General features: G+C 43.2%; 1 protein-coding gene across 1 annotated transcript in view; it reads right to left on the bottom strand.

The window, feature by feature from the left end:
- Positions 1-13,564, bottom strand: part of GPR39 (G protein-coupled receptor 39) — a 74,459-nt gene extending 60,895 nt beyond the window's left edge. Inside the window, exon 1 of the mRNA XM_071435393.1 lies at positions 12,697-13,564. Coding sequence (XP_071291494.1) covers positions 12,697-13,564 — 868 coding nt within the window. The remainder of the gene's footprint in view (positions 1-12,696) is intronic.
- Positions 13,565-15,051: the final 1,487 nt, after the last annotated feature.

Below are 15,051 nucleotides of genomic sequence, written 5' to 3'. Positions count from 1 at the left end.
CTGGTACCAAAAGAGTCACATTTTGTGGCCACATGAACCCTGAGGCATGCCAAGGTCAAATACCACAACATGTATACACTTAAGGGAGGGTTTGCTAATCAGTGCCAGTCAGAGAGTAAAATATTCCTTCAATGCAAGAGGAAAATCCAGGTCATCTTGGCTTCTCTTGAGCCATTCAGTTCTGACCAACTGCTTTCTTCTGCAGGACAAGCTAGTAGGCAGCAGAGGCAAGGAACACACCATAAAATCACTTTCAGAGTGAGAAAAAACCCTTCCCAATGACAATGCTTTGTGTTCTAAGGCAAAGGGAATGAGAAAATGAAGCATCAGGAGATATCACAGAAAAATACATATTTTCCTCTTGTCTTTGTGGTTCTTAATTTGGGGGGGTGGAGGGGTGCTTTGTTTTGGTTGGTTCATTTGGTTTCATTTTGGGGGTTTTTTTGTCATTTGTAAGGCAGTTCTTCATTAGAATGTAGCAGAGCATCCTGCTATGGATGAAGCACAGTGGCCAAGGGGTCAGGCTATCAGTTTCAAGTAATATAAGACAATTCAAGTGAAAAGTGATGTATCTGAAAGACAGAAAAAAAATGCAGAGCTTTATTACCAAAAAGGTGAACCAGAAAATAGCATACAAAGAAATACAGGTAATTCAGTAGTAAGGAGAGAGGGAAATTCACCTAAGCACTGCCATGACAGGAGTCCCAGCAGGGGCTCAGGCTACATAGTGAGAAGGACTATTCCCTAAGACTACTTGGACCAACATCAAATACCTTTAATTTTCACTGGTGCCTATTGAATTGAATTAATGCAGTGGAGCTGTCTGGTACCCCAAGAGGCCCCTGGCACAAGTGGCAGCTCCAAGAGCAGAGCATTCCTGTCTGGTTTCCATCCCAGGCAGAAACATCAGTGTCTCATGGAAGGCTTGCAGGAGCCCACTGTGGCACTGGCCATGCAGTGTGGGCAAGCTGCCTTCCTCCTGACATCTTAAAAAAATTCAGGAGCAATTCTTCACCTTGATTGTTAAAGACTAAAACCAAAACAACCGTAATCAATTACAGCATTCAAGGCCCAGGAGGAAATTTAAAAAGGAGCTCTCAAGGTCAGGGATTCAGTGGAAATAGATCCTTGCTGACAAGAGGCAGAGCTTCCCTGAGCTGGTGGCTACATCTGCAGGACAACTGCACCAGGTGCATTTTCAGCATGCCAGGGAAGCCAACAGGAGCACACAGAAGGGTTAATCCTCAATTCCATGACAGAACTTAACCCAAATAAGGTCTATGATATCGAGTCCGGAGGGAAAAGAAATCAATTCTGGTTCCCACGGGTAGGATTTCACCACTTGATTAGAGAAAGAAATGAATCTTTAAAGCATACTTACAGGAAAGGTATTTTCCATTTGCATGAAAGATGGGGATGGCTGCATCCCAAGTTAATGAAATCAAGTCTTCTGTGCCTGTTTGAGGATTTCATCTATTTGAATTATGCAAATATCAAATATAGCTTCATTGTGTAAAACTTCAAAATGAGAACGCTATCCATATTATCCACGGGGGCCAAAATTATATCCCCAGTTCCCAATCTTAACATTGTTTCACTGAAGGCCAGAAAGAGGTTGTGAGTTTGTCCTACAGCATTGTGTTCCAGCTATGACAGTCAATTTAGAGGACATTCCTGCCTGTCAGCAAATAAACATTAAGTCATTTCAAATTTCACCTCCATTTGATAAGGTTAAAGCAATTCTCTCGTGGAGATAGGGGCTCAGAGGAGGGTTTTGAGTGGTAGTCATCAGGCACAGGGGGGCTGACAGCCACGTGGGTTTGGAGGAGGGCATCAGGGCAGAGGGAGCTGGGCAGCGAGAGGAGGAGCAGCACAGGGATAGCTTACCCCTGATTCAGAGACCAGAACATGCAGGAAATGATTCCTCCACCTCCAGGCAGAGATCTGGATGTGCACCAAGAGGGACTTGTGTGGTCCCAGGTCACATTTCTCAAAGTTTCCTTTTGGCAAAAGGTATTTGAAAGGTATCTGAAATGTTCAGCTTGCTTAGGCTTGCTGGACCTTGCAAGTTCAGCTGTCTCCCAAAGGAGGATGCAGAGCCGCACAGGCCACACCAAGGAGCACCAAGCATGACTTTTCCATTCCAACCTTTTCCTTCCAAACCAGCAGTCCTTGGCTTTATGACCAGAAATCTGTCCCCCCTCCCAGCACAGGCTACCACACCACAACTTGCAGAAATGATCACATTCTGTACCCAAAAACTGAATGAGTTCAGTCTCAGTCTCTGCTTGGAAAACTGTCCCTGGCCATGTCCTTCTCATGATTAGAAATTTTCTCATTTCTGTCTGTACTCATTCATGGCCCCTATAGACCTATTAGTTCTTGTGCCAATGCTCTCATTTAGCTCAATGCAGAGAACATGGCAGTATTTTGTAATATCAGAGTGTTTGCACTGTAGGACAATGTTTCCTAAATTGTCAATATGTTCTTAGTAATAGAAAAGAATGCATTCAGATGTTGGCTTGGACCAGGAGACAAATAGAAAGGGGACATTTAAATTCCAAGTTGCTATCAAAAAGCTTTTTAGAATTCAGTAGATGTGCATATGAGCAGGAGGCAGGAAAAGGGAAGGGAATCCAGCCAATGGAAAGCTTCAGTCTCCAGACATTAACTTTAAACAATGAGTTCCCAAGGCTGCCTCCAAGTACACCAGGTGGGGAAAAATTTCCAAGAAAGGGCACAAGGGAAGCACTGAAGGCAAGAAGAGGAATACAGTCACAAACCTCCACAGGCACAGACACTGCTCCAGCTGAGGGGGGATGGCTCTTTGTGCCCACCAGACCAGCAGTTTCAGAAGAATTTTCTCATTTTGCTCTTCTACTACTGTTTTTTAGTTGGTTCTTTTTATAGCAAATCTATAGTCAGCATGGATTTAAAGCTCTTTAAATGTGCACTTAATCAAGGGTACTACAACTTTCAGACTCCAATCTCTAAGCTGGAGAGGAAGGTGTGCAGGCTGGAAGGAATATTCTTGCTCTGCAGCTGTAGGCAATTGCAAGCTGCTTGAGATAACCTGACTTAAACAGGCTGGGCTCCTTGGGCAGTGTCTGAGCATGTTTAACCTGCCAGGCTTAACCCAATGGACAGTGAGATCAGGCTGATTGTGCCCAGTCAATCTGCATACAGCTGTTTCTCAATCCCTTTTGCAAGGCTTTCAAACCACATCTTCCTCTTTCACTCACTGCCCCACTGTACTTACAGATAACTCAAAGCCAGCTGTATTTTTCTGTTTGCTACAATAAACAACGCAAACTTTTTAGCTCTTGTTAAACATCTGTCCCCCCATTCTGCAACCACCTTGGAAGCCTTTTTTTCCTCCAACCTCAATATGGGTAGTTACACATGGCATCTTTTCAAAAGTTCAAGTTTAAAAGTAAATCTATTGTAAACCATCAAACTTCAGTAGCTAAGTTATTCCTCTAGAATCATCATCCAAGATTTCAAAAGTTTGTGTATGTCTGAAAATGCCAATACATGCTTTCACACACCTGGCAGAACCTGATGCCATCATTTACTAGCACTAAGGCTTAGGTATTTTGGCTTTCAAGACAAAACAATCCTTTAAACACCATCTCATGAACACCTGTAACACAACCCATTTCACCCATTTTAGACAAGCATTTCTTTCAAGCAGTCAGAAGGGTCTGTTGAGTAATCCTGTGACAGAAAGTCAGACAGCTTTTAGCAATTTCACTGTCTGAAGGACAAGGGCAAGCACCAGCGTGCTTGCTTTTGACTCCTGTTTGACCTTCATCACACAAGGCTGCTTCTTATCTCATGGTTAAAACCTGACATGTTAGAAGTTGTGTTCACAAGAAAGGCTGTTTGAATATCTGTGTGCTCTGCTGCTGACGTACTGCAGCCTTTAGCTACCTTAAAAGTTTTATTCTGATTCTTGGTTCAGTCTTAGCAGATTCAAGAACTCTCTTCTATAGATGCCTTTAAGCATTACTAAGGGATTCAGCTGGTGAGGAACTTCATTCTCAGTGTCTTTATGGGACAAATGTCAGCTTTCTTTTCAAACTCAGCTCAAAAGTTGTCTTTGTTGGAGAGAGAGAGAGACAATGTGAGGCACAGGAATTATAACATCAGCAAGTACTAGAGCTTATCAAACAAAACACATTTTGGTGTACACACAACAGAGGTAAGTAACACACCCAGAAATTAACACCTTTCTTTTCTTAAAAAGTTTACATTTTAGGGGCAAAAGGATGCAGCGAAAAATAAGCAGAATTTGAGGCAGAGCATTTCAATCCTTTTTTGTCTCTTGTCTACTCAAAAATTTTGTTCTACCATCTTAAAAAGCTCATGTTCCTGTTCCTGGCTGATGGCAGACAGATTACATGCCTGGTTTTGCATATACAGAAAGTTTCATATTGAAAGCAGACATACTGGGACAGACCTAGGACTACCCATTAATTTCTCTCTGTGATGATCCCACACAGAGATCTGCAGGAGAAGGAACCAGGGATTTTCCTGTTCTATTCACACCAAGGTCTTGGCAGTCAGCAGTATCAGGGGCTTCTAGAGTGGAGATTATATCTTGTTCTTGTCAGCACTATCCTTCAAGGTTATATTTAACCTCTTTTAGGATCTCATTTTTACATCTGGCCTCCACAACAGCGAGTTTCACAATTTAAATTGTGTGCCTTATGGTAAAAGGACTATAACAATTGCAGTTACAGCAATCTAATAGAAGGCATAGGTATATACTGAACTCCAGGGGTTTAGTTATGAAGGAGCAATCAAGAAAGCCTTCTAAAATTTCTTCAAATCAAAATCACCTTCAGCAGCACCATACCAGACATAGCACAAAAAATCTGGGCATGAGGTGGCTGCTGTTTTAGCTGGGTAAGACAATCATTACACTGAACAGAAAACAAGCTGGCAATAATATATGAAGGAGAAAATCAAGGTGGATTTGCAGAAATAAGCAAATGAGCAAGGAAAAGATATTTGCACTACCCTCTGAAAGGGGCTGAGCTCTGAGCTGTTTTGCAAGGTTCAGCTAGAGACTGGAGCAGATGCTGCCTGATCAAACATGGGAAAAGAAAGCCATTTACACTGAGGACAAGGATGGATGGCTAAGAAATGTTATCTTCTCTAATGAACCCCTGTTGTTTTTATACTGATGATTAAAGTTTAGTTTCCTGGTAATTGTTACACACGTGCCCCTGTTTGCAGGTGGTCGTCAAGCGCTTTCTGAGCACTCACAGAACTCTCCCTGCATGCTTCTGTAACAACATTCACCTGCTGATGGATCCCCAACTCTAACCTCATATCTGCATTTCAACTTAAATTCCTTATTCTAAAAATTGATCAAAATTGAACAAAAATGCTGTGTGCTTTTAAGAGGGAATTAATGCAACGAGAAGCTTACAGACAGCTTAAAAGGAAACATGGAAAAGTTAGCTCATCACAGTACCAGACCTCTTTCTCAGTTTCACCTTTCCTTGAAAGTCACAATTCATAAGATTAAAAGGTTCTTGGCAGACTCATTTAATCTATAATATTCTGGCCTTGATATTACTCATCCATGAACAGCAGAGATCAGAAGGATAACTGCTTTCTCACCTAAGCAGTATAAGCTTATGATACCCTCAAAAAAAGGCTGGAAAACTGCTACAGCACATTGTGCCAAATAGAATCTGAAATCATGTCTGTTTGTCTTCTGTGGTTTAGGAACTCACCTGCTACAATGAAAGGGAAGAAGTCTTTAAGATATTGGTCAGTTCTCAGTTTCTTACACAAATGTTGCCTCCAGTAAACCAAGAAGTTATGTAGGAAAATCACAGAACCATAGAATGATTTGGGTTGGAAGGGACTGTGAAGCTCATGTTGCTTCAACCCCCTGCCTTGGACAGGGACACCTTCCATCAGACCAGGCTGCTCCAAGCCCTGTCTAACCTGGCCTTGGACACTTGTCCAAGTCCCTTTGGAAGGCATCCTGTCCTTCAGGTGTGTCAACCACACCACTCAGCTTGGTGTCACCTGCAGACGTGCTGAGGTGCACCCAGTGTGACACTCTGTGTTGTTATGATAATAAACAACAAAATTGAAAGCCTCACTAACAAAAGCACAGATATTAAAGTTCTTCCCCATTAAAATTCACAGGCTTGCAATCATTGTTAAAAGATAATGGCCCCAACATCAGATAGGAAAACAAAAGATTTAATTACAGGAACTGTAGTATAATTTGAATATGAAACAACAGAGGATTAGATAAGGCATTTAGCTTTCACAGGTGAAGATTCCAATAAATTATCTGTGAACTTCCCACAAATGACTCCTACCTTCTGAAACTGGGGAATTGCAAGAGCCATCTACATTTGAGATGGCATCTTACTCAGAAGAGAGAGCAAGAAAACAGAGAAATACTGGGAAATTAATGCTTAGGGCAATATTCTCTTGACCAAAGAAAAAGGCCAGTACAAGTCAAGCCACTTCATACCTGTAGCAACATCTGTATTTCTCCACTTTGAGAGAAATAAATCTTCCTGCTTTCTTATCCACTCTGAAAAAAAAGACATTTCCCAAGGCTTCTACTTGTAAGAAAACATGTCTTGGATTGCCATGACACAGAGTGTGTTTTTCAGAAGCTGAGGTGACACAGCCTGTCCTGCCTGTTTCTTGGCTCAGGTTGCACAGTGAGGGATATTGCCTGAACTTCCCTAATTCCTTCTCTTAGCATTTACCTAGGAGTGCCAAAAGAACCAAGGGCCACTAGGTTTATTAACTACAGCTTGTAAGAGAAAGAGAGAGAGATTAATAATATTAAGTTTAAGGCCAACACGGGTAATGGTCCTTAATGAGGCTTAAAGACTTTGGGCAGCTGTAAGTACAGGGCAGAAGTACTTCAGGAATCTTAGCTGGGCACTTTTTCTCTGGGCAGCACAGATGCTGAGGCATAAAGAATCAAAAGCTGCAAGTCCCTACAGACCAGGTGAAATCCCAGCTTCAGACCAGGTGAAATCCCAGCTTCCTTGTAGGCATCAGGTGAAAGACAGAAGCATGGCCACAACTCTAACAAAGCACCAGGAAAGCATTCACTGTCCTCATGGAAAACCAGCTCTCAGATGTCCCCAGAGACCCCATCTGCCAAGGTATCATATATGGGGAATTATGTGAATTCCATTAGTGGTGAATCTGCTCCTCTGACTACAGTATTTGCAGGGTGAGGTTGTTTTCAAAGCTGCAGACTTTTCATGCTGAAGCAATTTTTAAGTACTCTAATGCAAAGTGTAATCACACATTGATTTTTCCATTAAAACTACAAAAATCTTAAATACCTTGGGGGTGCTGGCCTCAATTAGTCCCTATTCTTCGATTCTATTTCTCTTGTTGTTGTTTTGCCATCCCTCAGTGTAGGAGGGAAGGAAGAGTGTCCACTTATGCTGAAAGCACAATCTTCTATTACATGAGTCCAGTTAAAAGCAGGAGTAGATAAATTGCTTTCTGTACAATAGGGAGGAAAATTATGCTGGTCTCTCCTCATGTTCCTTTTTAAATTGCTGTGTGGGAAACCTGAACATAGAGATGTCTGGATTTTGGAAGTTTCCATTGAGTCTATTTTACTGTGGGTTTTTTTTTTTTTTTTTTAACTGACAGAAGTTCCCCTGCTCTTCAGAGGAGATTATTTGTACACAATTGCCCTGAGAATCCATCATCCCTCAATGCAGCCTTTCCATTGTCACCTGTTGAATAGCTGAGCTTCAGTTTTGTGCTACCAGCATTCAACAGCACTGATTGGTTTTGCCACTGACACCAGGTTAATGCTTTTGCAGAGAAGGGGAAGACAAATTTTACCCAACACCAGCAGGAAAATAATTTGCTTTTATCACTTTTCCAAGAAGCAGGACCTGGAAAAAAAAAACTTACTAGTTACAGAGGGTAGATGCCCCAGACACCAGAGTGGCCAGACCCTGGTCTGTTGGTCTGAGTGTCCACCCATTTCAGTGCACTGAGCCTCCTGCTTGTCTTGTGGAATTCAAAGCCCTGCTCAGGAAAACCTATGGATGGAATCACCATATGAAACACAGAGAGATTAAAATCAAATCCAGCCTACAGGGTAGTCATCTTCAGACATGTCTGCAGCAAGGTGCCTGAAGAAAGGCAGCTTGATGGAATGATTAAAGAATTGAACCCCAAGGAGTCAATGAAGCTGAGTTTAAAGAACGTGGGCTGGAGCTGCGTTCTGGAATCTCATCAATTAGCTTATTCTTTTCATTTTTGTTCTATCCCTAACCTTCAGCTTTTTCAGTAGGGAAAAACCCAGCCAAATTCCAGCCTATGAAGAAACATCTAATTTTCCTGTACCAGAAGTCTGTTGTCCAATTACACTGTGCCTGAGTCATACCTAGATGACAACCATGCATTTTTCACAACTACTTGAAGTACTCTGAAGTAATTTGCCTCCTGAAATTTTCCAAGTGCCTTACAAAATACACTTCTTCAGTGATCTTTGGAGAGGCCATTCCTACACATAATACCTTTATTCTGAGCAGAGCATTAAGCTGCCAGCAGTAGTATATGGCAAGAAAATGGTGCTCCATCTGAAGTTCTAAGAGATCCTTTGAAGTTGTGAGTCAAGGTTTTATCTAGATTCAGCTAATGGCTCAGTAAAGCTGGTCATGGTGTTCACAGAGGCTTTGGTGCTGTTATAGAATAGCCTGGCATTGCTTTAACAACAGCCACCAGCAAAGTGGCATGGCTTTGGTCAGGTCTGACTTCCTCCTGCCTAGCTTTCCAGCCCTTCCCTTCTGCCCATTTTCTTTTTGGCTTTGGATGGGTTTTTTTTTCAACTTAGAGACAGGGATTCTCTTTCATTCCATGTCACTCACCAGTGTCAGCAAAGCCTCTGGCTGCCCTTGCCCTGTAAAGCAGACCTGCCCTGAAGCTGTCTGTACCATACCACATCACAGGAAATCACCACTGCCATTGCCTTCAGGTTTACACTCAGTGTATTTGACACACTTAAGTGTTATACCCCACCAAAAAAAATTTAAAACCTCCACTATGCTGCCTTTCTCAGATGAATGCACAGCTGTAGGTTATAACAAATTCTCTTGCCTGCTTATCAAAAGAGCTGCAGGATATCTGCTGTCCAGGAAAAATTCATCCTACGTCAGATGGCCTCAAAGCAGAAAAGTTGCAGCTCTGTAGAGGTGGGAAAGAGAGAGCAGTGGGAATTTCCTGCCTCACATGTCCCAGGGAAGCTGATGGTGCTGGATGGTACCAACAGGATCTCCAGCTGGGCAGGTCCAGCATCAGCTCTGGCTCCTGCAGACTGCTGCAGCTACAGCAGTGCTTCAGTGCACCTCCACCAATACTTCCATAGCAGCCAGACCACTTGGATATTTCTCTTTTCTGGATGGAACACCTCAGGAAGGACAGATGTTTCATCATGGACAGGAGACAGAAGAATGCTGCCCAGATGTCAACTGGCAAAGCAGCCACCAAGCCCAGCAGCCCCACTCAGTGGATCTGTGGAAACAGAGGAGTGCTGCTCCGAAGGGCCAACTGGAAGTGTATAATACAAAGAAAGAGGATGTAGCAGCACAAACAGACCCTTATTTCAATGTCTGTACTGTGGTAGGCTTGAGGCTGCTTTATGCAAAATGATCAAGGCTTTTAGCAGAAGCTCAAACTGAAGCTGCCAAGGGAAACATCACAGAAGCTTTAGAACCGACTCCTTTTTCAGCTGGGATCATCAGAACTCACTTTGTTGTAGAGTCAGGTCCAGTGTGATGACAAACCACACAGCTGGTTTTGTACAAATGTGCTTCTGGACAGTGGCCAGGTTGGTGTAGCCATGGCCAGGGAGCAGGCACTGCTGGTGGTGCTTTCCCTCCAGGAGCTCATGTGGAGGCTCCTCACATACTGCTCCCCTCTCCCAGTGCTAACACTTCCCAAAGACTCTTAACTTACTTTCCTAGGGATTCTTAACTTACTTTCAGCTATGGAAGTGTTCTTTTTGTAATATTTATAATTATTGCACTAGTTGGAGCTGTCTTTTACGGAATCCTTCCTTTATATTCCCTTTCTCTGTTTGCTGCAATCCACTTATAACATTTATAATTATAAGACATATGCCCTCCAAACCCCCCCTTTCTTGAGAGCTCCTACAGCGTAGGGCCTCAGGTGTTGGAGCAGCAAGAGGTCCCAGTGGCACCTTGTCACCATTTAGGTGGTCACTGCCTTCATGGCCATAGGAGAAAGACAAGATCAAGTAGCCACAAAGACTAAATTGATTCCTGTCAGGGTGGGTCAAGCATATTAAGAGGCTTTAAATACTGTTAAAAGCTTGCATTTCATGAAAGAGCCATCAGCCAAGTGTTTTCAGACTTATTTCAGCTACCCAGTTTCTGCAGTGGTGTCACCCCTCCTGCAAGCATCAATACCATCTATAGCAAGTAATCTTTCAACATTTACAATTAATTTCCATGAACGTTCTCGAGTGCCACACAATAACAGGACACTAAAAAAACATTATTTCCTCCCAGTGTCATCCTCTACTTAGCTTTTTCTCATAGTCAGATTTATGATTTTAATCTCCGTTTTATAGAACTTATCACTTTTAACAACCAGAAGAAAATGCTAAATTGTTTTTATTGCTGTTAGATGTACAAAGACACGATGCTATATACTGTCATTTACATTTCACATTAAAAGTGAAATATGCCGTGAATGTGCAAGTATTGGTTTTAATTTGACCCATCTGTTAAATGAAAAACAAAGAGGACTTCTAAATCACAATATTTAAATTCAGCAATTTGTAAACAATTTATATGTTCATTTCTTCTGGGTTAAAACTGCCCTAAAGCATCACTGTTATGAAATCTCCAAATTAAATTGCTTTGCATTGTTCTCAGAAATGCAAGCCAGAGTTTCTTCCTCCTCAGTTTATTAATTTATTCCCCAAGCCAAGTAAATTAGCAAGGCTTGTATTAAGAGTCTTGCCACTAAAATAATTTTGGGGAATTCACACAAGTATCTCCTGTCTCCAGAAAGCTGAGAGCACAGTGGAAGTGTCAGATACACAGGAGGGCAAATTCCCTTATCATAAAGGGCAAACCAGTTGCTTTTGTTTATTCAGCACTTTTGCAAGCAGCATTGCATCTCCTATTCCATGCTAGAGTACCAGGAAGAATAATCAAGAAGGGGAGGAAAAGCCATGACAATTTACCTTCCCCTCTCAGCCCAGCCAGGATTTGGATCTCAGGTTTGGCTTTAATGGGAGGGAGAGCCACACATATCTAAGGATCCCCCAGGCAGCCCTTCAAGAGCAGATCCCTTTTTCTGCTTTGTGCCACAGGTGTGTTTAGCTCCACTGCTGAGCCTGAACTCTAGAAATCTGTACTGTCACTGGAGTGAGAGACACAGAGCCCTTTTAATAAACCACAGATGGGGCCTCTCCACTCCTTGTGAGAGGAGATGATTTCTTCATTTCATGGCCTGACACAGGCCATTGCAAGAGCAGGACTAGATGAGGAAGGAGAGGATCCTCAGGGGAAAAAAAAACCATTAAAAAGGAGGAAAAAAGTAATACAAAATCTAATCTACTTAAAGTTGTAGAAGTGGACAGATGCACAAATTTCAAGTCCCTCTCTGTCATATCAGTCAGAGCACCAAAAAGCAACACAGATACTGGGTGTACTGTGCATTTCTCTTCTAGATGGTTCATTTATTATATCCAGCACCATAATAAGGGACCCAACAAAACAGGAACTAACAGTAATGCTCAGGACATGATTGAGGGTGCCTATAAGACTATCAGCAAACGTGGAGGCTGCATGGATCACTGCCCAGAAAGATTCCAAGCTGGTGGAATGACAGCTCCATTAGTTTTTTGTCTGATGAATGTGGCGAGAGAGATCAGAATCAAACATAATTTCAGGGTTACAGGCTTTCAAATAAAACCAGAGGAAAAAAAAAATTCAAAGAGGGCAACCGCAATTTGTGAGACCAAATCAGCTCTCCAGTCCAGCTTCCTTAATGCTCACATGCAACACAGCCACAACTGCTGAGGCTGAGAACTCTCCAAGGAGCATCCTGAATTAACAGGGAAATGCCTTCAGAGAGAGACAAGCTTGAGAGCTTGCAATACAGTCTTCCCTCCCATCAGCAGCCTTACTAAATACACTCATATTTGTAATTTAGTGGGAAAACGTATATAAATATATAAAACATATATAAATACGTAAAACATATATATAAATATAAAATATTTATAGACAAATATATTAAAACATATATAAATATATAAAACATATATAAAGTAGAGCTATTTTATAGCCAGGCAACTGTTGCCTATTGCTACCCCAAAGGTCAAGCTGCAACAGCCTGTCACCCATATTGCTGCATGTAATAAAATCCAACAGAAATAGCAGAGAGTGATTGGATTTTTCCTTGGTTTTCCTTCCCACCTGTTCTAATGACAAAAAGAACCAAAATGATAGAGAAACATCAGGCTTCTTGAAATGTATCATTGCAACCAAAAGTATTATCCCTCATTTTGTACCACTTTCAAACCCTTTGGGAGAGCTTGGTAAGATAAAACCAGAGGTTTCTGGGCTTTCTTCCCAAGTGGAAAGGGGGTAGGGAGGGAGGGGAGGCAGAGCAGGACATGGCTCTTACCCAGGAATAAAGTGATCTGTCTCCTGGAGCTCCTGCCCTCTGAACTTTCACTTTTCCTCAGGTACTGCTCCTGGTGCTTCAGTCCACCCTTCACTGTCACAGCCCCCTTCTTGTGGATCATCAGGGCTTTCATCATGCTGTGGCACATGAAGGTGACAGAGCCCAGCACGATGATGTACACAGCAAAGGCGCTGAAGATGCTGGCTTGGAACAGAGACCACCTGGAGGAGAGGCAGGTGCAGATGGTCATGTTGTGCTTCAGCTCAGGAATGTAGTGCCTGGGAGTAGGCTTGACACAGGAGCTCGTTCTCTCGTAGCCCTCGATGGCCTCCAGGGGATATTCTGTGCCCATGGCAAAGAGCAGGGGCAGAGCCACAATGAGGGATGTGCCCCAGACAAAGGCAATGAGCAGCTTCACCGTGCGGGGCCCGGACACGGCCTTGAACTTGAAGGGGTGGCAGATGGCCACGTACCTCTCAAAGCTGAGCGTGGCCACGTGCAGCACCGTGGCGTAGCTGCAGGCCTCAAAGAGAAAGTAGTAGAGCTTGCAGGCAATGTTGCCATTGGGGGTGGAAAAGGGGCTCCAGATGGCACTGAAGAATTCCACGGGCATGCCCAGCAGGATGACCAGCAGGTCGGAGCAGGCCAGGCTCACCATGTGGTCAGTGACCTCCTTCTGCAGGTAGCCTTTCTTCTGCAGGATCCTGGTGACTTTGATGGTGATGCTGTTGCCCAAGAGGCCCGCGACAAAGATGCAGATGTAGACCAAGGCCAAGGTGATCTTGACCCACAGAGCCACCTCAAACTCCGGGACGTGGCTGTGGTCAATGACAGGAGAACAGTCTGAAGCGGGTGTCTTTCCTGCCATGAGCAGTCCCAGGGTGGAGGAGGTGCTCTCCTGCCCTCCCCAAGTTTCAGGTTCACAGCAAACAGATTCTCCTCACTTTGCCCCTCTCCCCGAGCCACACATGTCTGAGCAGTCAGGTATAACGAGTGTGTCTCAACCAGCCACACCTGTGGGCTTTGTTGGTTTGTGAGCAACAGTCTCTGAGTCAGTAAGTTAAACAGGAAAGTGTTTCAGCTCTTACCTTTCTTCATACCAAACACCTCTTGCTCTTTTTGGATTTTCCTCCTCCTTTCTCCATGGGGTGAAGCCTCTGTTCTCCAGCCCTTCACGGTGTGAGCTGCTCTGCTTTCCACATTTGTCTGTTCCCCAGCAAGCAAAGCAGCTTTTGGTCCTGGCCCCAGCAGGAGGAAGTCAGAGTCTGTGTGCTAACGTTACTCTGTTAACCATTAACCAAAATCTTGGCCATCCTTAGTCACTGGTAGCACAGCAGGTTTTGAGAGAGGGAAAAAATAGACAAAAGCAAGCCCCTCATATCTGAAAGTCACTTCCTGTCATAAGCAGAGGTGTTTCTCCTAAAGCTGTGGTTTGGTTGTCAGGCTGAGTGTGTGAATGGTGCTGAAGAGAAAGTATCTCCTCATGATAATATTCCCTGGGCTCCAGACTTCACTGCAGTGTGTGTTACTGCCCACATGCTTCACTACTGCACATTTCCTTTAACGGAGACCTCACATCTGCAGTGCTGGTTATGGAGCCTGTGCAGCCACAGACTGATTTACATCAACAGGAGGTTCTGGTTTTCAGCTTCTGCTAATGAACTGGTAGCTTCTTAAAATAACTGCTTAGACAGACTCTAAAGAGGCTTCTTGGAAGTTATAAAATAAGATGAGCTCTAGATTTAGACACGAGGATTCTTTCCCTTCAAATTTCCATCTTCTCATGTAAGATAACAGAAATAACCAAGTCAGTAATCCCAGTCATGCCAATGCTTTCAAATAATCTGGAGTGGCAGGGATGCAAATGTTCTTCCCCCTCCTGTGTCTCACCCCAAGGGGAAAGAATTTGATGTGGTCCTTAGTTTTAGTTTCAAACCATAGCACTGAATGCGCCCGAGGTAACCCCTGGAAACATTTAATTAGAGGGGGTGTATATAGATTAGGAAACCTTTAAATTACAATGCAAAATGACAGTAGAGCTTTTGCAGCTGTAATAAAGAGAGGCCCAGTACAGTGATCTGCTCCAGTGCCAAATCTAAGAGCAGTGGGCTCACAAAGTGATTTTTATTAACTAGACAAGCTCATGTGACGCTTGCAGCTCATGATAAAAGAGAAACATTAGGAAATTGTTATTAAACAGTCTCCTCACATTCAGTGGTTATCACTGTACCTCAGCAGCCCAAGTACACAATGAACAGAAAGATGCCCCAAACAGGATAATCGGCACCTGTTTCTGTGCATTATTTATGCACTTCTGTTTCCGAAAAATCACCTCAAACCTGGCAGAACTTCAAG

Source organism: Agelaius tricolor, unplaced genomic scaffold (genome assembly GCF_023055355.1).
Source record: "Agelaius tricolor isolate 1412-34295 unplaced genomic scaffold, bAgeTri1.0.p SCAF_10, whole genome shotgun sequence".
Classification (NCBI taxonomy): Eukaryota; Metazoa; Chordata; class Aves; order Passeriformes; family Icteridae; genus Agelaius; species Agelaius tricolor.
Note: the sequence above shows the minus strand (reverse complement) of the source record. Positions and strands in the feature narration are given on the sequence as shown.